This window comes from Talpa europaea, assembly GCF_964194135.1.
Source record: "Talpa europaea genome assembly, chromosome: 11".
Lineage (NCBI taxonomy): Eukaryota > Metazoa > Chordata > Mammalia > Eulipotyphla > Talpidae > Talpa > Talpa europaea.
In genome coordinates this window covers 96432919-96457091 of record NC_140078.1, presented here as the reverse complement: position 1 = coordinate 96457091, position 24173 = coordinate 96432919, and the positions used below count along the sequence as shown (strand labels likewise).

The following is a 24173-nucleotide window of genomic DNA, read 5'->3' as shown; positions in this document are numbered from 1 at the left end:
GCCTCCTGGAAAATGTTCAGGTAGACTTTTGCCAAGTTGTCCAGGCAGGCTTTTTCCAATAAATGTCACCTTGTTATATAGAACTAAGGTTGTTTGAGACCTTGTGGGTCTCAAGAGAAATTGTTAATTTTTTTAAAAAGATTTATTTATTTATGCATATAAGATCTGGGGTACAGGCAAGAGATGCAGGGGTGGGGGTGAGAGGATTCACCAGAGACAGAGTGGGGAGCAGAACAGGCAGATTGATTGAAATACACTGTTGAAGGGAGCAGCGGGTGAGACAGGAGGGTTCTGCTGCCCCTTGTAGATCAGCTCCCTTGTGGGACCAGGGAGGGGGAGGGGGGAATGATCCAACTGGAGCTGCAGTGGCTGGCAATAACTTGATAGTGCTGTGTCTTTAACCCCTGTGCCAGCAGGGAGGCCCCCAGGCCTTATTGTAGAAACTTATGTTAAGACAGGAAAGACATACAGATGTAGTTTTATCATGCAGTCATCTCATCATGTGAAAACCGCTTCTCCCCATTACGCCTCAGACCCCTATCCCATTCCTTAACTCAGGATTTAAATTCTCAGATTGTCCTATTTACTCTGGAATTTGTAACCATGTAAATTCTCCATATATATGTAATTAAATTCGGTCTTTATCTCCTACTATTCTGCCTGATGTTGATTTATTTGCTTGACCAGCCTAAGAAGAACTCAGAGGGTTGGGGAAATTTTACTTTGCCCCCCTACATAGTCAATATCTTCTCCCATTCTGTGGCTTACCTTTCACTTAATTGTTTAAAATTTTTTTTAAGCTTTGAGTTTGGGATTTCTGGAAGCATTGAAAAAAGTGGTAGAGAGTGTTCCTGATCTTGGGACTGTCAGTCTGTAAAGATAGATTCTTGTTTGTCCCTCACATCCTTCACCCAGCTTTCTCTGGTGTGAACATCTTGTCTGAGACTAGAATGGGAGTGTGTACAATTTCTTCAAAAGGTCTTTATATTAAACAGTTTCTGCTGTGTGGGCCATATTCAGCCATTTCGGCCAGAAGAGGCAGCGTGTACAATGAACAACACACACACGCACACACAAACCCCTTTTCAGCTAATTATGTGGCAATGCCACAGAACTGAGGTGCCCTTTTCGGTGTATCATATCAGTGACTACATGATGCCACCATGTCTTGTAATTGGTGATGTTAGCCTTGATTACTTGGTTAATATCGCGTCTCCTAAGATTCTCCGCTATAAACTTATTTTCCCCTTTGTAATTACTAGATATTTTAGGGGAGATACTTTGAGACCGCCGGTAACCTGTTTCTGCTTAAAATATGGCCCAAGCTTTTACTTTTTCTGCTTGAATGAAAGTACCGAGTCAAGCAGCAGAGGCAGGAGGCAAGGGATGGAGACCCCCAGTGTCCACACAGGTTAGTGTCGTGGGCACGTACGATCAGGCGCCCCGCGGGCCGCCCGTTGCCTTGGAGACGGGGTCCTTGCTCCCCGGGCGCCGCCATCTTGTGGCGCCCGTCTGGGCCCAATAAGCAGCGGCAGGGTGGCTGGAGGCGGGGCGGCGGTGGCGCTCGGCGCGGCCTGCGGCTCTGCTCCGTCCCGGTCATGGAGGCGCCCGCCGCCCGCCTGCTCTTGCTCCTGCTGCTCGGGGCGTGGGTCCCGGCCCCGGGCCGCGCCTCCCCGGAGGCCCCGCCGCTGGTCAACGAGGACGTGAAGCGCACGGTGGACCTGAGCAGCCACCTGGCCAAGGTGACGGCCGAGGTGGTCCTGGCGCACCCGGGCGGCGGGTCCACGTCCCGCGCCTCCTCCTTCCTCCTGGCCCTGGAGCCGGAGCTCGAGGCGCGGCTGGCGCACCTGGGCGTGCAGGTGAGTGCGAGCGGGCCCTGCCGCGCGGGGTGCTCGTTTTCCCACCCCGCGCCGCGCCCCCTCGGTCTCCGAGGGACCGTGGGACCCGAGCTGTGCGGGCGGGCAGCCTGGGGGCCGCGGGAGGTTGAGGGGCGGCCAGGGGCCGCGGGGGGGACAGGCCCGGAGGCCGCCGGGCAGGCTGCTGCGAGCCCCCTCCCGGCCCCGCCGCTGCGGACACGTCAGCGTTAGCCCGTCCCGGGGCGGGCGCGGCTCACGTGGGCCGCTCTGGAGCCTGCGCCCCGCCGCGCCCCTCGGGTCCCCAAACCTGATCGACCCTGGTTACCCCGGCACGGCGAGGACAACAACAGTCGGCTCGGCGAAGGGCCTTGCAGGGTGCAGGTTGCGCCAAACTTACCCGTCGATGCTCACGACTTCCGAGGGAGCCCGCCTGGAGGACGAATAAATGAATTAAAATGAACTTCGTGCCCTTATTCAGCGCCTGGCACGTTAGTGGGTGCTTCCTTCCAAACATCAGCTAATATAATCAGAACGGTGACAGGTTCCGTGTTTTCACCTTTGTAATCGCTTGAGACCCATTTTACACGATCTTACTTGTTGTGGTTGCTAATGAATGCTTTTTATGGGAAAAAAAAAATGTTGCCCTTTCAGATTAGTTTTAAAAATCATAAAGTCATATAAGCTTTTAAAAACTGTGCAGAAAGGTAATGTCCGGTTCTCTCTTTCCAGTCGGGTCTCATTTTACACTTAGGTCGTGAATGACTCCCCAGTTTGCTTGTGTACTTTCTGGCATTTCCGTGAACATTTTTACAACTCTCAAGGAAAGAACATGTTGACTTTGGGAACAGAGAGATTAGGCATGTACAGAGGTTTGGTTTTTATAACCATTTCCATGAAACAACTTCCATTAAGTGATTACCCAATTATTTTGTTGAGGGAATAGTTATTAGTGTTCTGTTTCCACTAGGCACCTCACTCTCTGAAGCTGGAGCTATAAAGCTGGGTTTATAGAGATTGACTCCTATTCAGTTTCCTGCTTTGTCCATGGTAAAATCTGCAATTTCCTTCAAAGGTTTGTGCAAAGATGGATTAAATCATCACTTAAATTTGTGCTGCCGCCTTTGATTGTTAAATCCCATTCTTTTATAAAAGGTACTTGTCATTGAATGAGGTTTCCACAGTGTCACAAAGCCCAGGGAAAGCTAGTTATTCTCTCATGCTGGAGAATGCTTGAAAGCTGGGTTACTGTACTCATTTCTTATTGAAAATCTACTTTGTGTCAGGATTTGGGGTAGGTATCTTCAGTGCTTTCTCATTTAACCCGCATGCTGGCCCTTTGAGGTGGAAGTGTTTTGCAGGGAGGAGTCTGTAGTCTGTTGTTACATTATTTAAGGCCCATTTGAGGTCCTACGGTGAAGAGTTGGGAGGGCTCAAGTTAGTTGACTTCAGATTTGTGTGTGTGATCCTCGTTGTACCACTTGCTCGCCTTGCCTGGATTGCTGTGAGGTAGGGTTGTGTTGGGGTATAAAACCTGAGTTTAACTACCAGATCAATTAAAGAATCAATTGTTAATTTTGTAGTCAGGGAGATGTATGTGCTCTTCTATGTCCCTATCTCCCAGGGAAAGGGCTGGTTGATACAAAGGGGGTAAGTGTATTTTTTCAACAGTTGACTTGGAGGCTTTGGTGCGATTGCTAGAAATCTTTTAGTTGGATTATCTTCAACTCTCCATGTAGAAATTTAGGAACTGGTAGAAGGAACCATGGAGCCGGTGGTTCCTCCCTTTTTACTACCAAGCACCAACCTTACAGTTTTTCCTGTCACTGGGATTTTATGTTTGAACTATTTTATCTCACTAATCTTTTCTTAAGTACACAAAACCAGTGTGGAAGTGAAGAGATATGCTCTCCTGATCAGCACACGTGCACTAACTAGCATGTCCCCACTGTGATAAGATTCTGGTTGAAGTAATAAAACTTGTTATTAGCCTGTACAACTTTGTTGAGGGTGATTGTAAAGTTGCTTTTAGGCTTTTTGAAAATTTGAGATAGCTTTTGCCTTAAAGCTTTGGGAACTACTGCCTTAGTCCTAGATGGTATTCTTAAATTTTTATCTTTTGGTTGTCATTGAATTTGCAAAAGAGGGCTGTGGGCTATGTGTGTAAGTATCGCCCTCCTTCTGCAGTCTACTCCAGCTTCATGTTTTGAGATACCTACTCTTTCTTAGGAAGACCCTGCAGCCTGCTGAAACTACCATCCTTTTCCTGCCTACATCTTGTTGCAATAAAGGGATGATAGGAAGGGAATGTGCCAAACAGTGACCTTTGACTCCTCCCCAAGAATCTGTGCCACAGTTACCTTCTTCTGTGCTAGTGAAAACGGGGCTTTTTAAAATTTCCATGAGACACTTCTATATAATAAGTAAAATTATTTATTTTCTATGTGTATTTGAATGTATATGTGGAAGAAAATGTCCAGAAAGAAACCTTGCAGGCCTTTATATTTGTATATGTGTACTTGTTCATTCAGGAAGATGTTATGTGCAGGCGTACCTTGTGTTACTGTTTTTCATTGCACCTTGTAGATGCTGCAGTTTTCACAGATTAAAGGTTTGTGGCAACCCTGTGTTGAGCAAGTCTAGACTTAGATGATGGTTAGCATTTTTTAGCAATGAAGTGTTTTTGTTTACGGAATTGACATTGTCTTTTTAGACATAAATCTGTTACATACTTAGTAGACTACAGTATAGTGTAAACATAACTTACCTTCATTGAGAAACCAGAAAATTTGTGGCTTGCTTTTTTTTTCTTTTGTACTTTTTTTGACTTGTTTTTTGAGATGCTCGCTTTATTGCACTAGTCTGGAACCCAACCTGCTGTATCTCTGAGGTGTGCCTGTAGCTTACTCAGGCAAAACTAAGTCTTTGACAATGTTTGATCATATTCCAGTCTTTAAACAGTGCCGACAGCGTGAATATTTTAATGTGGACAATCTGAGACAGTTAGTTAATTGTTGACTCAAAATTTAGATGTGAGTGGACATCAAAAAGAATAACCTGCTTTGTCTTGTTGTAGGTTAAGGGAGAAGATGAGGAAGAGAACAACCTGGAAGTAAAAGAAACCAAAATTAAGGGGAAAAGGTAAGCAACCCAACAGCTACCATATCTATATATCTTGCCTCCTTTTTTTACAGGTTACTGTATCAGGGTTAGAATCCTCAGCTAAGAGAGTTGTTTAGGAAGTGCTGGATGTCTTAGAAGAGGTTCCAATGAATACTTGTGTGATAACAAGCAACAGGCCAGTAGCACAAATTCCAGACCCATCATTGTCTTTTCTGCTTACTAATACTGAAAATGGAGTCCCCTAACTGTGGCGCTTTGTTTTACAGCCAGAAAGTAGTTACTTTCCATACCAAGTCAGCCCTCTAGCCCTTGTGGGGCCAGGCATTCCCCAACGAATAGATGGGGAACCAGTATGTGAGAACATCAAGCAGTTTGCCTCAGCAGATTATCTTCCCAACCAAGATTGGCCACCATCCAAGAGGCGAAGCGCTTCCCCCCACCCACACCTCACCTCGTCTCTACTCAAGCCTTCCTGGCACTGAAGGTGCTTCTTTGCCATGGTGACTGTGCTTTATGGAGGCTGGGTTGAATTTTCCTTGTTCTCTCCTGTAACCTCAGCATCTAATATGGGGCCTGGCCCTTAGGAGTTGTTTATTTCAGACACCTTATTAAGGATATTTTTCAAATACACATACAGAGCCGGGGAGAATTGCATTAAAAGTGTGTGTCCTATCACCCAGCTTCAACAGTTGTCAGTATTTTGCATGTTAGGTACCAGGCACTGAAATACTTTTGAATGAATGGTGTGGGGAGAAAAGATGTTTTTAGCTCAGGGATTCGTTCTGGCATCTAGTGGGTAGATGCTGCAAAATATCCTCAAATGTTCAGGACAGGTCCCCCTTCCCAGCAGAGAATTATCTACCCCAAAATGTCAAGAGTGCTGTGCTGAGGTTAGGGCCTCCCTGCTGGCACAGGGGTTGAAGTCTCGGTGCTGTCAAGCTTTTGCCAGCCACTGCAGCACAAGTTTGATCCAAGGCCAGGGAGCTGACCCACGTCACGGCAGACCTCTCCTGTCTTGCCTGCTGCCCCCTCAGCAGTGTATTTCAGTGGCTCCACTTGTTCTGCTTCCCACTCTGTCTGTGGTGAATCCTTTCACCCTCGGCACCTCTGCCCTACACCCCAGTTCTTATATGTATAAATAAATAAAAATAAATCTTAAAAAAAAAGTGCTGAAGTTAAAAAGCCCTGCATTAGCTCATACTTAATATAAAACTCCTTCAGAGTTTGGAAAACTTTTCTCATTAGTTTTCAAAAAATAAATAATAAGAATATTATATAACAATTGCACTATTTATGCATATGCCTGTACATACATACTTTTACCATAAAGATATAAATGGGGTCATATTTAAATTTATCAATCTGTCTATCTAAAACGTAACAGTCGTTTACCCCACAACCCTAACATGACAACTTAGGTTTTTGTTCTGAATCACTTGCTGTCTGAGGGCACTTCCTGTGTTTCCTGGCTTTGCATGATGGCCTGCAGCTCATCTCTTGGAGAGATAGGTAGCTTAGTTGTTTTTTGTTGCTTTATTGCCTGGTTTCAGATCCTTTCTTTCTTACTGCTTGCTAGCTGTGTGTCCTTGGGAAACTGCTCTTTAGTTTCTGCCTGAGTAAAGAAATAATACCTACCTTGTGATTAGGGTTAAAATTCACTCAAATAATACGTATAACAGAACTTAGAACTGAATCTGGCACATAGTAAGAGCTCAGTAAACCTGACTGAATCACAAGGAGGGCTAACAATGAGAAGGAGCGTTCCAGACAGAGATATCTGTAGACACAGAGGTTTGACGTTTCATGGAGTGTTAACTTCAGAGTGGTTGGAACTCAGAGGAAGGTGGAGAATGGTGTGTGTGGGGACGGATGAGGCCAGTTTATGGAGTGCTTTTATGGAGTGTTTATGGAGTGCTTTGGCCAGTTTATACAGTTCTTTGGGGGAGTAGTCCGTTGGGGATATTTAAAAACTTTTAAAGAGCATACTATTTTATTTATTTCTAGCTATGAATGCATACATCACACAGATTTGTCTTTATTACCCCTTCCTGTCACTGGAACTGACACATATTTGGGGTCTCTATAAATCTATTTGCAATGTAAGTGGTTAAATGCTTTATTTTACCTAGCAAAACCAAAAGTCCTTCACAGAATCGTTCTCCCACTAGGTCCAGGAGGAAATGAACTAAAAAAAAAATAGATCTGGGGCCTCCCCTGGTGGCGCAGCGGTTGAGCGCTGGGCTGCGAGGCTGCCTACAGCCTCTGCAGCGCCGGTTTGATCCCCGGCCGCCGGGCGAGGGTCCCAGATGGTGCGCAGACCTCTCCTGCCGCCCGCTGCTCCCCTCAGCAGTGTATTTCATCGGTCTGCCTGTTCTGTTCCCCACTCTGTCTCTGGTGAATTCTCTCACCCTCCCACGCTTCTGACTGTACCCAGTGCTTGCATAAATAAATAAATAAATCTTAAAAAAAAAAATAGATCTGTTCCTTAAACACCACTATAGTCAGCTCTGTGTTATTTGTCCAGCCTTTTATCAATCACAGACTTCATTAGTTGGTGCTTCTGCATTTCAATAAGAACTGATGTTCATAATGACACCAAACTATCCTCTGAATCATCTAAGCAAGATCCATTTGTGCTGGGAACATTTATCCTGAAAGTCTCAGGTAAATTTGAGGGTGATGGAGATAATGATAAAGGAGAAAATTAGAGGTTAATTAGGCAGAAACCTGTCTAATTTAGGCAAGTGATAATGGTTTAAATTGAGGAGGAGGCAGTGGAAAGCCAGAGGCTTTCCAAGGAGAGGCTTTCCAAGGCAAGATCAACTAGATAGTGGGTTGAATGAGGCATCAGCAAAGGCCTGAGTGGTCAGATGGTAGCAGTGCTAATGGGATCATGAATGACACTGGATTTGGACATACTGTTTTCCTGTGGGTGGTTCAGTGGAGCTGTCCAGTGTTTGAAAATAGGAGATTCGTACTCAGAAGATAAAGTGGGTTGAGAAACAGATTTGGGAGCTGAAAACAGGAATTGGTTAAAACTATCTTGGGAGAAGGTATAGGGCTTATTCAATTTGGAGTAGTGATAAGAAATGTAATGGTGTGACTGATGGTTAAAATTAAGCATTGACGTTTAGCATTCTGTAAAGTCCTGTGAGGAAAAGTGATCCATGTTCTACCAACCTTTGATGGCAGATGTTTTCTCCTGGCTTAGAAAATTTCAGATCCATTTTTAACTTAATGACCTATAGATTTTAGTAGTTTCTAGGCCATCTCATTTTCTTGCAAGTAGCCTTTCCTCCCCCGGGTTGTGAGATTACCACAAACTCAAAACAAATTGGAAGAAACAACAAAATGAAGCTTATCTTCCTACCTCAAAACAGTGACTATGAACATTGTGTGGGCCATTCACTGAAGTCCTCTTTTTCACATATTCTTGTGTATGCATTTGTTTTTTACTGGAATTATGTCAAATTATAAATTATCATTTGTAAACTGATTTGTTATTTTCATTGTACGTGGAAATACTAAATTCCATTGTGTGACTCTACTGGAATGTTTTTAGCCATTATCCTACTATGGACATTTATTTATTTATTTTCTATTGGACATTTACATTGTTTGATACTCTCTTACTACTATGAACAACCTTGGGTGACATCCAGATATTTGTTTGAAAAGACTTAAATTAATAGATTGAAGGTGATTTTTTTAAAAAAAGATTTATTTATTTATGCATACAAGAGCTGGGGCACAGGCCAGAGGTGTGGTGCGTGAGAGGATTCAGCAGAGACAGAGTGGGGAACAGAACAGGCAGACTGAAATACACTGCTGAGGGGAGCAGCGGGCGAGACAGGAGAGGTCTGCTGCACCATGTGGGTTGCTCCCTGGACGGCCGGGGATCGAACTCATGCTGCAGAGGCTACGGATAGCATCATAGGTTGTGTCTTAACCCCTTGCGCCATCAGGGAGGCCCCTGAAGGTGATTTCTTAAGGATAACTGCTTTCATCATGGGGACAAAATTTTTTCTATAACTTTGAGCTGCTAGCTGCTTTCCATTTCCTTAATCTCTTAATTCCCTTTTCTTGTCTTCTTCCAGTGGGAGATTCTTCACAGTCAAGCTTCCAGTTGCCCTTGATCCTGGGGCCAAGATTTCAGTCATTGTGGAAACAGTCTATACCCATGTGCTTCAGCCATATCCAACCCAGATCACCCAGTCAGAGAAACAGTTTGTGGTGTTTGAAGGGAACCATTATTTCTACTCTCCCTATCCAACAAAGACACAAACAATGCGTGTGAAGCTTGCCTCTCGAAATGTAGAGAGCTACACCAAGTTGGGGAACCCTACGCGCTCTGAGGACCTCCTGGATTATGGACCTTTCCGAGATGTCCCTGCCTATAGTCAGGTAGGCTCCTCTGCAGTCCAGCTTATCCTTGTGTACTTTATAGAACGTCTATTCTAGAGTGACTGCTAAGTGGCTTGGGAGGTGTATGGTGGATGGAAATCCAAAATCATTTTTAAGATTATCCCAAGGATTTTAACTTGCAGAATAACTTCATCGGGTCACCCTTCTCATTTTGGGAGTACAGATAAAGGCTGGGGCATTTAGGGGGACTTTTAAAGGAGGTGGCATTTAAAGAGTTGGAGTGGGAAATTGGGGGAGAAGGAAAGGCATTCTGGACCAAGGTGGTAAGAAGGATAAAGACCTAGAGGTGGGAAATGTGTGATGTGCTGTCTGATATGGCCGGAGTGACTGCTAAGTAGTAAAACAGGCTGTGCTGCTGAGCCTGGGAACAATTAAGGCAGAAAAAAGATTTTGTTATTAATATCTCTTTAACAGATGGTGCTGGGGAACCTGAAATGTCACCTTTAAAAAATGAAGTTGAGTCGCTTCTCTAACTTCATGCACAAAAAAAAATTCCAAATACATTAAAGTTTTAGATAGAAGATCTGCTATAATAAAATATTATAAAAGAAAATATTGCTGATATGGTCAGTGACATCAATACTAAAGATACTTTTGGAAACTGATTCCTATGGCAAGGGAAATAAAAAATAAGCAACTGGAATTACTTCAAATTACAAAAAACTTACACAGGGAAAGAAAATGAGTAGATTAAAAAGACATCCTACTAAATGGGAGAAGATATTTATATATTATACACCCAACAAGGGGTTAATATTCAAGATATAGAAAGAACTTTTACAATTCAACAATGATAAAACAACCCAGTTAATGAGTGGGCAACAGATATGAACAGTTTATCAAAGAGGATATCCAGAACGCTAATAGATACGTGAAATGTCCATCATCAATTTTTATTTTTTAATTTATTTATGCATAAAAGAACTGGGTATAAGTCACAGGTGCGGGGGTAGGTGGTGGTAGTGAGAGGATTCACCAAAGAGGGAAGCAGAACAGGCAGCTCTACTGAAATACACTGCTGAGGGAAACAGTGGGCAAGACAGGAGAGGTCTGCTATGCCATGTGGGTCAGCTCCCTGGCCAGGGATCGACCTCATGTTGCTGAGACCCCAGTCTTGGCACTATTAAGCTAACCTCCAGCCACTGCAACATGAGGTCGCTCCCTGGCCAGGGAGCTAACCCATTTGGCAATGCAACCCCTTGCGCCACCAGGGAGGCCCTCCATCATCACTTTTAATAAGGGAGGTACAGATTAAAACCACAATGAGATATTTCTCACCCCCTGAGAATGGCACATATTAAAGAAAACAAACCCAACAAGTGCTGTAGAGGATGTGGGGAAAGAGGAACCCTATTACACCGTTGGTGGGACTGTAAACTGATGCAACCGTTTGGAAAACGATCTGAATTGATCTTGAAAAATGAAAGCTGGAACCACTGTGTGACCTAACAAGCCCGCTCCTGCACATTTATTTAAAGAGTGTAAAACCATCCACTTAAAAAACTTGTGCTCTGCAGTGTTTATTGTAGTACTGCTTAGAATGTTAAGATGTGGAAGCAGCCTAAGTGCTCATCGGTAAAAGACTGCATCAAGAAGAGGTGGGCTGCCCACACCCACTGTGGAAGACGGTTCAGCCAAAAGGAAAGCTAAAACATTGCTGTTTACAGTAAGATGGAAGGAGGTCAGGGAATTATGTGTAGTAAAGCAAATTAGAATGACAATGAATTATTGGCCATTTACATGTGGATGATTTGACAGAATAAGATACTTATAAAAATTAGTGGACTTTAATAAATGAAGTGAGATTTCTGAGGTTAAGAGGGAGGGGAGGGGAAGTCAAGGGTGGAGCGGGGGGGCAGGGGAAGAGCAGGGTAGACGGGATAAAGAAGAGAATGGTATTTCACCGAATTAAAATTTTGTTATGGGAAAATTTCAAACATAGAGGAACACAGAGACTGGTCTCTTTTTTGTGACCTTTTCCACATTAGTCTCCTCCAGGTTAGATAAATCCAGGAATACTGTGCGTCACCCTCAGTTGTCAGTTTTTCTGCTGTCTCGCTGGGAATAGATGAGTCTTAGTCAAGCTTGTTTTATAATTTAAGCTTTATTTTAAAACTATAAACTTATTTTAAAAGCTCACTGTAGAAATCTGGAAAATAAGAATTGTAAGCACAAAGTAGAAATAACTCATAACTCCTTCCTACCTGTAGTGAGAGTCGTGTGTGTTTTCTCTCGGATACTTTCCCCATTTACTCACATCGTTGCTGTGAGAGGAACAAGTGGAATGTAGACATTTTTGTTTCTGAAATGATAAACAAATTTGTATATCTTGTTTTCCCACGTAATAGACTTATTTGCACATCATTAAGAATTTCTGGTACACATCACTTTTAAACGGTGCCCACACGAGGGACATCATTAATTTGATCATTCTCGTGCTGATGTGTAGAGATGGTCTCTGTGATCAGATTGTTTTAAACTAGTCTTGATTCCTCTGTTGCCAAAACTTTGAACTACTTGTTTCCTTCCTTTCTAGGATGCTTTTAAAGTACATTATGAGAACAACAGCCCTTTCCTGACCATCACCAGCATGACCCGCGTCATCGAGGTCTCTCACTGGGGCAATATTGCTGTAGAAGAAAATGTGGACCTGAAGCACACGGGGGCTGTGCTCAAGGGGCCTTTCTCACGCTATGATTACCAGAGACAGCCAGATAGCGGGATATCCTCCATCCGTTCCTTCAAGGTATGCCGTGCCCAGTGCGGGCATTGGGAGAAACCATGACTTCATAGCTATCCTTCATACCTAGCTGTGTATGGACAGTTGTTCGGGATTGCTGTTCAAGAAGTTAGTTGAGTGACAATGTCAGAGATCAACAGAATATTCAAATTCATTTATAAAAGTAGGCCATGTTTTTAATGGAAACATTGAATAAAAGAAGGAAAACATACCCTTCCCAAACTGTTGCTGACAATTTTAATATATTTTCCTTTCCTTTCATAATGCTGCTTTAAAAAAAGATTGTTGCTCCTGCACATACAGTTCTTTTTTTGGTCTTATGATCTTAGGCATTTTTGTCTACTCACATTATAGAAGGAAGGACATATTGTATGGAGATATTAATATTCTACACCCTCTCCTCCCAAACCCCCCATTATCAAAATGTGTCTTAAGGATTTGAAAGATGCAATTAAAAAATATTAGGTGGAGAAACCTCTTCTATAACTATTCCACCTAGTCATTTGACATAATTTCTTTTCTTTGGATTCCCTCCCTGCAAAATAACTTAGAGATTGTTGTTACCTTTGTATTATGTTTAGTATTCACAAAGGTATTGTGATTGTCTATTCCTCTTCAGGAGAATTTTCTTAGCAACCTTGACTGAGAAGCAGATGCAATATCTAGAAATTTTGAGACCTTGGGCAGGTCAGGCATATTCTAGGTGTTGACAGTTTGGGGATAATGTGAATTAAGTCCTGTGATGAAGGTCTTGGTGTAGAGCATCTTCTCTGCATTGAGGATCATCTCTTCTGAGTCGGTTTCTGCAGGGCTTAGAAAGGTGATGTCCACTCTCTTGCAGACCATCCTCCCTGCTGCTGCCCAGGATGTTTATTACCGTGATGAGATTGGCAACGTTTCCACCAGCCACCTCCTTATTTTGGATGACTCCGTAGAGATGGAAATCCGGCCTCGCTTCCCTCTTTTTGGGGGGTGGAAGACCCATTACATCGTTGGCTACAACCTCCCAAGCTATGAGTACCTCTATAATTTGGGTCAGTCTTCAATAAAGGGGGTTGAGAGGGAAGAGACTCTATTTTTCTTAATTTCCTGTGGCTGTGGGTTTTTTTTTTTTTTTTTTTTTTTACAGTTTCCCATTCTGGTAGAGAGGAATATTCTCTTGTCATTCTTAGGAAGGCTGGGATACCTGGAACAACTTTTCATGGGTGGCACCAATTAATATTGTAAAAGTAACGCAGGAATATAATTCAAACAGTCATAATAAAATTCTTCTTCCAGTTTATCATTAGATGAACTGCTTAAATTCTTTCAGTTTGACGCATTTGAAAAAGAAAAATTTAAGAGAATAAGAAGCACTTTTTCACAGCACCAGAAGTAATGGTTTTAAGTATCTTATGTTTTCTTGAAGTCTTTGTTTTTTTGAAGACCATGTTAATACAAAATAAAATATAGTAAACCACAAAACAAATGAATAGCTCACCAAATCATTGTTAGAGAAACAACTTGTAACCACCAATTTGGTATAGAAATTGAAATTTGCCCGCCACTCAAATGGCCCACCCTGTGCCCCTTCCCACAACAGCAGTAACCATCCTGACCTGATGTGACTGTGCTCTTGAATTTCTTCATAGTTTTTATCACCCAGGTATATAGCTCTGCGTGCATTCCTTGAGTTCTGCCTGTTTCAGAAGATTTGATTTGTCTTCATAACCTCTCCATCTGTTTTCCTTGCCTGTTGTCTGTTGAACTTGAGCCTGCTGGTAGCCTAACCCATACTCTGGCGTGGCCTGTGCCAATTGCTTACCCACAGTGCTATTCGGCACACTCCTCTGCCGTCTCTGTTTCTTGCCAATTGAAAGCTGTTCCTGGAGGCTGGACCAGCCTTTTCTTTGACCCCATTAGCCAGGCTCCAAGACCATGTGTTCTTTCATGCAGAGAGTGTAGTAAGTGGTGTCTGGTGTCTCCTTTTGTGATACGTAGTGCCTGGGTTCTTCTACTTTGCTGCGCACTGTAAATCACTGATAGAATTCTAGCATTTGTTTTTCATTTATTTGGTAGAATTTATAAGGAGACCCTTACCTCTTTGGTTTCCCAGTGTTGAATGAAGTTCATATAGGAAAGGAAGGGGAAATACTTGAACCTTTCTCTTTTGTTTACTAGATGAGCAATTAGGTTTTTTTTTTTTTAAAAATCATTATATACTTACAGATATAAACACTCTGGGTTTCAGCCTTGGCAATATCCAGATGCCCAAATTGTCCCATCTTTAGCCAGTGGGCGCCTTGTCAAGTTAAGTTTCTGAATTTTTTTGACATGAACTTGGCAGTCTGTCCTATACCTTCCTTGCTGTTTTATGACAAGCCATTCCTGGCTCAACTTGTGTATTTTCTATTCCACACCTGGAATCAACCACTTCCATGAAACCCTGGTTTCTTCTTTTGGGAATTCCTTTCATGGAATAGCAATCTTTGGCTTACATGTCTTTCTTGTAGTGTCTTAATTATTATTGTTGTTGTTATTGCTACCATTATTTTTTTGCATTAAGTATGCCTTTCAATTCTAATGATAACTTAATAAATCACTTGCTCTTTTTATCTAGATGCTTAAAAGGCATTCTTCTATAAAGCCCAATACTTTTACTAGAATATGTCTTGGCAGTGGTTGCTCTGGGTTTCAGTTTTTGGGTACATGTTATACTCTTCAGGTTTGTGTTTCAAACTTCTTTGAAAGTATTTTGTTTTGGGAACTCATTGAGTTTTGGAAGTGCTTATGTTGAGTCTTCAGTATAGACATTGTCTCTTTAATCTTTTTTTTTTTTAAAGATTTATTTATTTATTTGTTTATACAAGAACTGGGGTACAGGCCAGATGTGTGGGAGGGTGAGAGGATTCACCAGAGAAAGAGCGGGGAACAGAACAGGCAGACTGCTTAGGGGAGCAGCCGGCAAGACCGGAGAGGTCTGTCGCGCCGTGTGGGACCCTCGCCCGTCAGCTGGGATCGAACCGGTGCTGCAGAGGCTGCTGACAGCTTCACAGTGCAGCGCTCAACCGCCTGCGCCACCAGGGGAGGCCCTCTTTAATCTTTTTTATTGAAAACTTCTTTTTACCTTTTTATAAGGCATTAATTATTGTGTTTACTCATATTTCTTCTAGCTTAACCTTCATTTCTATTTTTTTTTGAAGAATGACGAAGGCAGATAACATCTCTTTTTTTTTTTTTAAGATTTCTTTCTTTATTTTATACAAGCACTGGATACAGTCAGAAGCACAGGAGGGTGAGAGAATTCACCAGAGCCAGAGCAGGGAGCAGAACAGGCAGACGGACCGAAGTACACTGCTGAGGGGAGCAGCAGGCGGCAGGAGAGGTCTGCGCGCCATGTGGGACCCTCCTCCGGTGGCTGGGGAGCAGCCGGGGATCGAATTGGCGCTGCAGAGGCTGCGGGCAGCTTCGCAATCCAGCGCTCAACCGCTGCGCCACCGGGGAGGCCCTATTTTTTTTTGATTTTTAACCTTCATTTCTAAAATGATTTTTTTCCCCTGAGTTATACCACTTGTCTGCATTTCTCTAATTTTGGCTTACACTGCTCTTTTGTGACTTGTCATTTTCATAATACCTGTAAGGCTTATTGTGAAGTAGTTAAGGGTTTTGATTGGTTTTGTGGGCATGTTTTTGTTTTCTCTGGGAATGCTCTTTTTTATGTAACGTTTCTATATAATCTATTCTAAGAGTCAGGCACTTTGCCGTTACTTTTTTAATGTGAACGTCTAGACGGCGTTATTGTCACTGTCTAGTTCTCTCTTGGTTGGTTAGTATGGCATTAAAAAGTGGCTTTGCTTTCTTGAGCTTTTCCTGGCTCTGTTTTCCTGAAGCTCTGTTGGCCCAATTATGCTCGATTTTGATTCTCTTCCACCAGTTTCGCCTCCATGTAGGGTGCTCTCGTGGGCTTTACAGAGTCCTTAGGAACCCAACCACTCTAGACTGGCAGATCTGTGGGCCCATTTCATTTACCTGCTGTGTGGGGCTGGGAGTCCTGTGTTTCAGCAGCTCTTGTTCTGCCACATTCTCTAGTGAACACTGTTGTCTCTCTGGGGCTCGTCTGGTCTCAGGCCTGTCAGTGGTCATATTGCCTCTGCTTTTTTCCTCACAGACACTAATAATGTATTGGTCTTGTGGTTTTTGGAGTTTTGTGGGGACCCTCAAGTTTTGGGATTTGGGGAGATGACCTATTATCTAAACCCATGTAAACATGGTCCACGAGTTTTGGGTTTTACTACTTAGTTACTCTGTCTTTATGTGGAAATTGGGGAAAACAACACCCTGCCTTTAGTTTCAGTCCATGAACTCTGGTGACTTCTCTTCACTCCTCTCTGCGAGATCAGCACATCCCCCGCCAGTGCCGCCCTCGAGCTCCAGCCCTGCTTTTCATGTCATTGCCTCTGATTGTTGCTCCCCAGGTGACCAGTATGCACTGAAGATGAGGTTTGTGGACCACGTGTTTGATGAACAAGTGATTGATTCTCTGACAATGAAGATCATCTTGCCTGAAGGGGCCAAGTGAGTGACCACACTTTTCCTCTACTCCCCATTTCTCTGGTGGTGCATGGTTGGTGCTTTAAGGGAAGACATGTTGTAGGGGCCCAGTGAAGGTGCTCAGTGCATAGCTTTGACTGAGAAGCCTGTTGAGGAACTTCTGGCTGGAATTTAAACAGGAAAGTTAAACATGAGGGCACAAGATTTATGTAGGAAATGTCTTCAAGACACTGTGCCTTTGTATGACAGGTGCAGTATCCAGAGTTGCCTCCACAGGCTGGGGTGATGCCTGAATCTGACGGGATGAGGTGCTGCAGGGAGGAAGCAGAGTCAAGGCAGCCAGGCAGCCCTTGCACTGTGCTAGTAGAGGGGATGAGTAATGGAGCAATGGCTTTGTCTCTTCCTGGGTTCATCAGACCAGTAGAAAGGAGGCCTCTCAGATGGTGTATGAGCTTTCAGGGTCATAGTCGGAGCTGTCTTAGACCAATGTCAACCGACTCCCCTGTAACGACAGAGGAGTTCAACTAGGCTTTGGAAAGGACAGAACTAGAGCATCTCCGGAGCCTAGTAGGTGTGAGCTGATGGACACTGACAGCCACCTGCCCTTGGCATGGCAGACACCTCTTTGCAGTCTCTGTGTCTTTGCTCTAGAGTTGCTTTAAACAGGAGCATCTTTTCTGCCTTGCTGGGCTCACATGTCCACATTGACCACCAGGAGAGGCTACTGATTGTTCTCCTGTTGAGACATTCCTTGGGGGCAGGTAGTTCCACTGAGCACAGTGAGGGTGTGCTGTTTACCAGGAGAAGGGAAAACCAATACAGGATGTGTGGGCCACACCCCATAGTAAGCTCTCAGTCACGTGGAGTCAGAACCTTTGAGGTACCACTTTGAGTTCCGAGAGGCTCCTGGAGGGTGGGTTGCACAGGAGAGCTGTGTGGGCTGCAGGGCCTGTGGGCCGTTCCTTTGAGTGCAGGCTGTAGGGAGACCTTATTGCCTTGGCAGCAGGATGGTGGCAACTCAAGGCTTTGAGGAGGTTGGGTGTTCCCTGGTGCAAGAAGGGGGTATGACCTTTTAGAAGGTGATTCTGAAAGGCCCCCTGAATTCAACAGCCCTAAATTAGTGCATTTTAAACATTTGTTTCATTCTGTCTGCCTCAGGAACATCCAGGTTCACAGTCCCTATGAAATCACCCGCGCCTCAGATGAGCTGCACTACACCTACCTGGACACGTTTGGCCGCCCTGTGATTGTTGCCTACAAGAAAAATCTGGTAGAACAGCACATTCAGGACATTGTGGTGAGTAGCTCCACTGCCCTGCGTTCTGTGTCTGCTCCCGAGATAATGGGTGCCTCGGACATGCTCATTTTTCCCTCCTTGGGCCTCCTTTGAGCACAGTGGGTGGGGCCACCTGGTCAGGCCTGCTTTTGCTCCGGGTTTCGGAGTCCATGCGGGCCTGCCAGCACTCATCTCCCCTGGTTCTCCCCCAGGTCCACTACACGTTCAACAAGGTGCTCATGCTGCAGGAGCCCCTGCTGGTGGTGGCTGCTTTCTACATCCTGTTCTTCACCGTCATCATCTATGTCAGGCTTGACTTCTCCATCACAAAGGTACCCTCTTGGCTTTCTTCTTCTATCATTGAGTCATTTTGCACCCTCGGGCAGTTTACTGAGCACTGGTCCTTCCCACAGCCGGAGGCAGAGCCTTGTTGACCAGGAGACCGTCCCCTGCTCTTGGCCTCTGCTGTCCGTACTATAAAGATGCCTTGTTCAGGTGGCTGTCATCAGGGAGCATGTGCTAGTCAGTGGGAACGGAGGGCAGTGGGCAGAGGGCAGCGACCGTGGGCTCTGGAGGCCCCAAATTGCTAGCTGAGGAGGTGACGATCAGCAGAGATGGGAAGGACACTTACTGAAGGGAACCATGTGTGGGACAGCAGGGAAGGCTTGGTGTGGGTGGCAGTGGGGTACATGCGAGCAAAGATGTTATCTGGATGGTTCCCTAGACTAGCGAGGCTGTCTAGTGACAGGTGATGCAGCTTGGACAGCTGCTAGCTGACCTTGTCATACAGAAGTCTCAGTTTTTATTCCGAAACATCCCTATTTCTTAAAGCCTGAAAATTGCTTTTAGTTTTTTGATTAAAAAAAAGCCTTGGTTTTCAATAATTCCAAATTTATAGAAAAGTCTCAGTAATAGTAAAAACATCTCTTTTATACCTGTTACCTTGATGTAGCGATTAACACTTGGCTCCCCGCTCTGTGTCTAAATGACTCTTCCTGAACCATTCACTACACCTTCCTTCCTTCAGCATGTGACGTAACCACAGCACTTGCCTCAGACCAGGAAATGGAAAGCTGTTAACAATACTATGAAGCAACAGGTTGTCCATGGTCAGGTTTTGCCAGTTGCCCGGGGATAGTTTTTATAGTAATTACGTTTTATGCTTTATATTTAGTGGCTGCCGTTCCTCAGCCTCCTTTCATCTAGAACAATCCCTCAGCCTTTGCTGACCTTTACATATTTGAAGTATAGAGGTCAGTTCTGTAGACCGTCCCTTAGTGTAGGTTTACTTTACATTTCTGTGTGATTAGATACAGATGATGAATTTTTGGCAAGAACATCGGTAAGTGACACCGCCAGTGTGTTGCATCAGGAAGTAGTTGATGTCAGTCGGTCCCTCTAGTGATGTCAGTCTGTCCCTCTAGTTAACTTTCCCTACATGACTCAGTGGGTGTCTACCTGGTTTCTTCACTGTAAAGTTAGTTTTTCTCTTTATAATTGGTGGGTACCGTGTTTGAGACCATGTAAACACCCTCATGTACATTCGCCCATTAGTTGTAGCACTTGTTAACTATTTTCTGAAACTGTTAGTGTGGTGGTTGAAAACTGATTGCTCTTACATTAGTGGTTGGCATTCTGCTACTAGGAGCAACTTTTCTTACTGGTTGGTTCATTGAGTGATTGTTTGTTTGGATTAGTGGGTTATTTTATTTCATGGATTACCATTCATTGATGCTATTTGTTTTGATGCTCAAGTTGTCCCAGATTTGGCTCTTTTTCACCCCTATCATTTTTTTTTTTCCAGTATTTCCTCCTTATTGAGCATGAAACATGTTCCCGATACATCTGTATTTTTTTCAAGGAGTCTGGGTCCTTTTAGTGTGGAATGGTACTTAGAGACCATGTGGTGTGAATTGCTGCTTTTGGAGTATCATTTTTGCTAGGCCCTTTGTGCAGACAGAGCGAGGAGATAAGTAAAGAAGGCATTTAAAATTTGAGTCAATACTGTGGTCTTTAGTCTGATTCTACTGTTCCTGTCTGTTTTTCCCTGAGGTGTTTTTTTTTTTTTTTTAATAGATGTGTTTGCTGTTTTCACTTTTGATCTTTCCCATTGACTTAAATGAAGAACAGCATTTCATTATTAATTTATTTGCATCTCTTTGATTGTTAGAGATGTTGAGAATCTTTTTTTAAATTAATTAATTAATTTATTTATACAAGCACTGGGTACAGTCAGAAGTGCGGGAGGGTGAGAGAATTCACCAGAGCCAGAGTGGGGAACAGAACAGGCAGACTGACAAAGTGCACTGATGAGGGGAGCAGCGGGTGGCAGGAGAGCGACCCTCGTGCCATGTGGGACCCTTGCTGGTGGCCGGGGATCGAACTGGCGCTGCAGAGGCTGCGGGCAGCTTTGCAACCCAGGCTCAACCCCTGTGCCACCAGGAGAGGCCCTTCCCCTGAGGTTTTAAGAGAGACGTATAATAAACTTCCTGGAAGCCTTCCTTGAGCTGAGCTGAGCCCTTTGCCTTTCCCTTTAATCGCCCACCTTCCTCATAATGCTCTGTGTGCCCTGAGAACTAAACTGAACATCTGTGTTGTCTTCATCGCCCTAGTCCTGCCCATGACTGAATTGGTCCAGATCAGTGTGAGCAAGGCTTTGATCCGTAATTTCCAGAAAATGGTGGTAGATGGATTTGTGGGAGGTAAAGGTCCACATGGACTTGGGCCTGGGTGTAGTCATGCCTGCTGTCTCACCCCTCAGGATCCAGCTGCAGAGGCCAGGATGAAGGTGGCCTGCATCACGGAGCAGGTGCTGACCCTGGTCAACAAGAGAATAGGTCTCTACCGGCACTTCGATGAAACTGTCAATAGGTACAAGCAGTCCCGTGATGTGTCCACCCTCAACAGTGGCAAGAAGAGCCTGGAGACGGAGCACAAGACCTTGACCAGTGAGATTGCCCTGCTGCAGACCAGGCTGAAGACGGAGGGCTCTGACCTGTGCGACAAAGTGAGTGTTTGCCATCATTGCGCCTCTTGACTTGGTGCCTGCCATGCCCCACTTTTGGGGATTGTGCCCAACTCTCGCCCCTGCTCATTACTGGCTTGTGGGATGACATCACACCCTTCAGTCATAGACTTGTGTAGTATCAACTGTTTTGATGACGCAGGAAGGCTTGGGTTTTTGTTTTAATTTAAAGATTTATTTATTTATTTATACACGCACTGGGTACAGTCAGAAGCGCAGGGGGGTGAGAGAATTCATCAGTCAGCGGAGAGCAGAGCAGGCAGACCGACGAAGTACACTGCTGAGGGGAGCAGTGGGCGGCAGGAGAGGTCTGCGCGCCATGTGGGACCCTCACCTGGAGGCTAGGGATTGAACCGGTGCTGCAGAGGCTGTGGGCAGCTTTGTAACCCAGCGCTCAACCGCTGTGCCACAGGGGAGGTCCGGCTTGGGGTTTTGATTGCAAGCTGGGTTTGGAGAACACGCTCTGGCGTGGGCAGCACGTCCGTCCATGTGGCTGGGATTGATCGCAACTGCTTCCTTTCCTGGAGGCCAGATTGGATAGGGCTCCAGCTGTTGAGGCTGAGTTAAGTGGAATTGTGGAGTTGAATCCAGGCTGATTCAGACTGTAAATCTGTGTGAATACCTGAAGCATACTTAAGTTTCTCATCTGTAAAATGGGGGTGCTGTTAGTATTTAATTCACATTGTTGGTGAGCGTGAAATGAGTTAGTGCAGGTGGATTGCTGAGAACCCTGCCTGGACCACTGAAGGTGAGTTCCTGTTCCCTGGATGAGGATGTGAACCCTGTCCTGGAGATGCTCCCAGAGTCCCTGGTCACCCTCTCCACGTGCCACTCCCTGGCGCTCCCTCTCTTCACCCTGTGCTGTTTTCTTCTAGCACTTAGCACTTTCTGGCACTCTTCACTCACATGGCTGAAGTGTTACCTGTCAGCTTCATGAGGGCAAGGTGCTGTGTTAGCTGTCTTTCTTGCTCTTTTCCAGAGCCAAGAATCGTGCCTGGCAGGAGGCACGCTGTGCCTAGCGCTGTGGCTGAGCACTAAACATTTGTTGACTGGTGAATGAATGTGGCTAAAAGTCCTCAATTTGACACCTGATCAGTTGATGGGGGAGTTCTTTAGTCCTGCTGCTATGCCCCCTGCCCTTGGTCTTTGGTCTCATGAATCCCTGGACCTCATCTGGCAAGCTGAAGGGAAGAGAATGACTTTCTCCAATGCCTATTGTGGGCCTGGCTCCATGCCTGGTGGTTTCTGTATTTCATACTTCTCACAATCCTCTGCTACGGATGAGGTCCAGGGATGATGGAGGGGCTTGCTCACGAGGGTCAGGGCTGGTTGGGGATGAAGCCTAGTCTGTTTCCCTCCACAGCTCCTCTGCCCAGGAGCTCTGGGATATGGAGATACTGGGCCCTGTGGAGTGCGGGTGTGAGGATTGCTCTTAGGCTCTGCCCTTGCCCTTGGCCAGGTGAGCGAAATGCAGAAGCTGGACGCGCATGTCAAGGAGCTGGTGCTGAAGTCAGCAGTAGAAGCGGAGCGGCTGGTGGCTGGCAAGCTCAAGAAGGACGCCTACATTGAGAGTGAGAAGCTCATCTCAGGAAAGCGCCAGGAGTTTGTTAGTAAGATCGACCACATCCTGGATGCTCTGTAGCTGCAACTTGCTGTCCTCAGGGTGCTGCGCTTTCAGTTGATGTGGCGAGGGGCGGATGCGCATGGAGGCAGCAAGTGCTGGCATTTGTATTTTACAAAAGGCTTTCAAGAATGAGAACCAGGCTATGCCTCGGAACACAAGAAACTTAGGGTTTTTTTTTTGTCCCCAAAGTGCTCTTTTTTTAAAAAAAATTATAAAAATCTTAATTCCATTTAAAACAGATCTTTGCATTTTTGAACAAAAGAAATTTTCAATAACTGATTGGTTTTGTTTTGAAGTCTTAGGATATCCATTTAGCCCAGATGACCTGTGTTTATACTCTAGTCTGATGTTTGGGTATTTTGTGAGTGAGTGTGTTTTACAAGTGTGTGTAATCAAAAGAAAATAAAATGGACTGAAAATTTGCTCTGTTCTGTTCTGTTTTTTTTTTTTTTAAGCCAACACCCACCACCAACCCCTCCCTCCCCACTATTCCCCACCCTTGAGTTTCATTTTGGTTTTCAATATCCATCAGTTTTTGTTTTGTCCTTCTTTAAAGTATATCAAGTGAGAAGAGGCCCAGAACTGAATATTAGGGCACCCAAGCACAGTGGCCACTTGCAGACAGGTTGAGAAGTGGTCAGTGAGCAGATGGACCAGGGCTCTGTTGTGTGGCAGAAGACAAGTTTCATGAGGGAGCAAGCAGCAAGTGCTGCTGAGGCAACAAGAGGAAGTCAGTGGTTTTAGGAGTGAGTTGTTGAAGTTCTCCAGTGATTCTAGAAGCCTGTTGGAGTGGGGGGGAATGGGAGTTGGGCTGAGGTGAGGCTTCTTTAGAAAACTGATCTGTCAGACTAGCTGTGAAGGAATGAAGGGTGGCTGGGGGGAGTTACAGCTGAATGTTTTAGAGGGAGATGCAAGTGTGTAAAATGTCACTGGGAAGGAACCAGTGGAAAGTGGGAGGCTGAACATAGAGGGGAAGTGATTGTGGACAATGTGAGGTTTCTGAGGCTGTGGGAGGAAGATACAAGGTCCAAAGGACAGTGGAAGTGGACGTGGGTATGGAGGACACGTTACAAGAGGGCCTCGCTGTTAAGAGGGCCTGGTAGAAATGTGAATCCTGCCATTCACTTTCACCTGCGGCAGTTCTTTCAGGGATCAATTTCCTCATTTGTAAAATAGGGCGGTGCTTCTTAGGCTGGCTGTGAGCATCATGTGAGTTATCAAATGTGCACAGGGCAACTGCTTGTAAGCATTAGCGTGGTTTCCACCCCATCTCGCTTACTCCCCGCTCCTCCAATCAGTGATTCTGGCCAGAGTCTGGGGTCTTGGGCTTTCTAGTCCTCAAGGATTGGGAACTGGCGGCTGCAGTTGACCTGTGTTCAAAGGGGTCTGAGCATGGCCCCTACAAGCCTGGCCACTGGCGGGAATGACTTTATTTTTTGCCCAGCGGCCTCCCAGCGCCGCCTGTGCGATCTGAGGAAGTCCCAGCTGCAGCTCTGCTTATCCTGGGCAAAGACCACCTCGGGCCATTCGGCTAGTTTCATCACCCCCCTTCCACTTAGTGTTAAATCCTTTCTCCC

At 45.0% G+C, this 24173-nt stretch overlaps 1 protein-coding gene across 1 annotated transcript; it reads left to right on the top strand.

The window, feature by feature from the left end:
* Positions 1–1475: 1475 nt before the first annotated feature.
* RPN1 (ribophorin I) lies at positions 1476–22614 on the top strand (the record flags this gene model as incomplete). The annotated part of the gene is made up of 10 exons (XM_084246570.1): positions 1476–1859; positions 4930–4994; positions 9074–9380; positions 11938–12147; positions 12983–13175; positions 16596–16695; positions 17830–17968; positions 18160–18279; positions 20709–20954; positions 22432–22614. The coding sequence occupies exons 1-10, from the start codon at positions 1599–1601 to the stop codon at positions 22612–22614; spliced, it is 1824 nt and encodes a 607-aa protein (XP_084102696.1). The 5' UTR covers positions 1476–1598.
* Positions 22615–24173: the final 1559 nt, after the last annotated feature.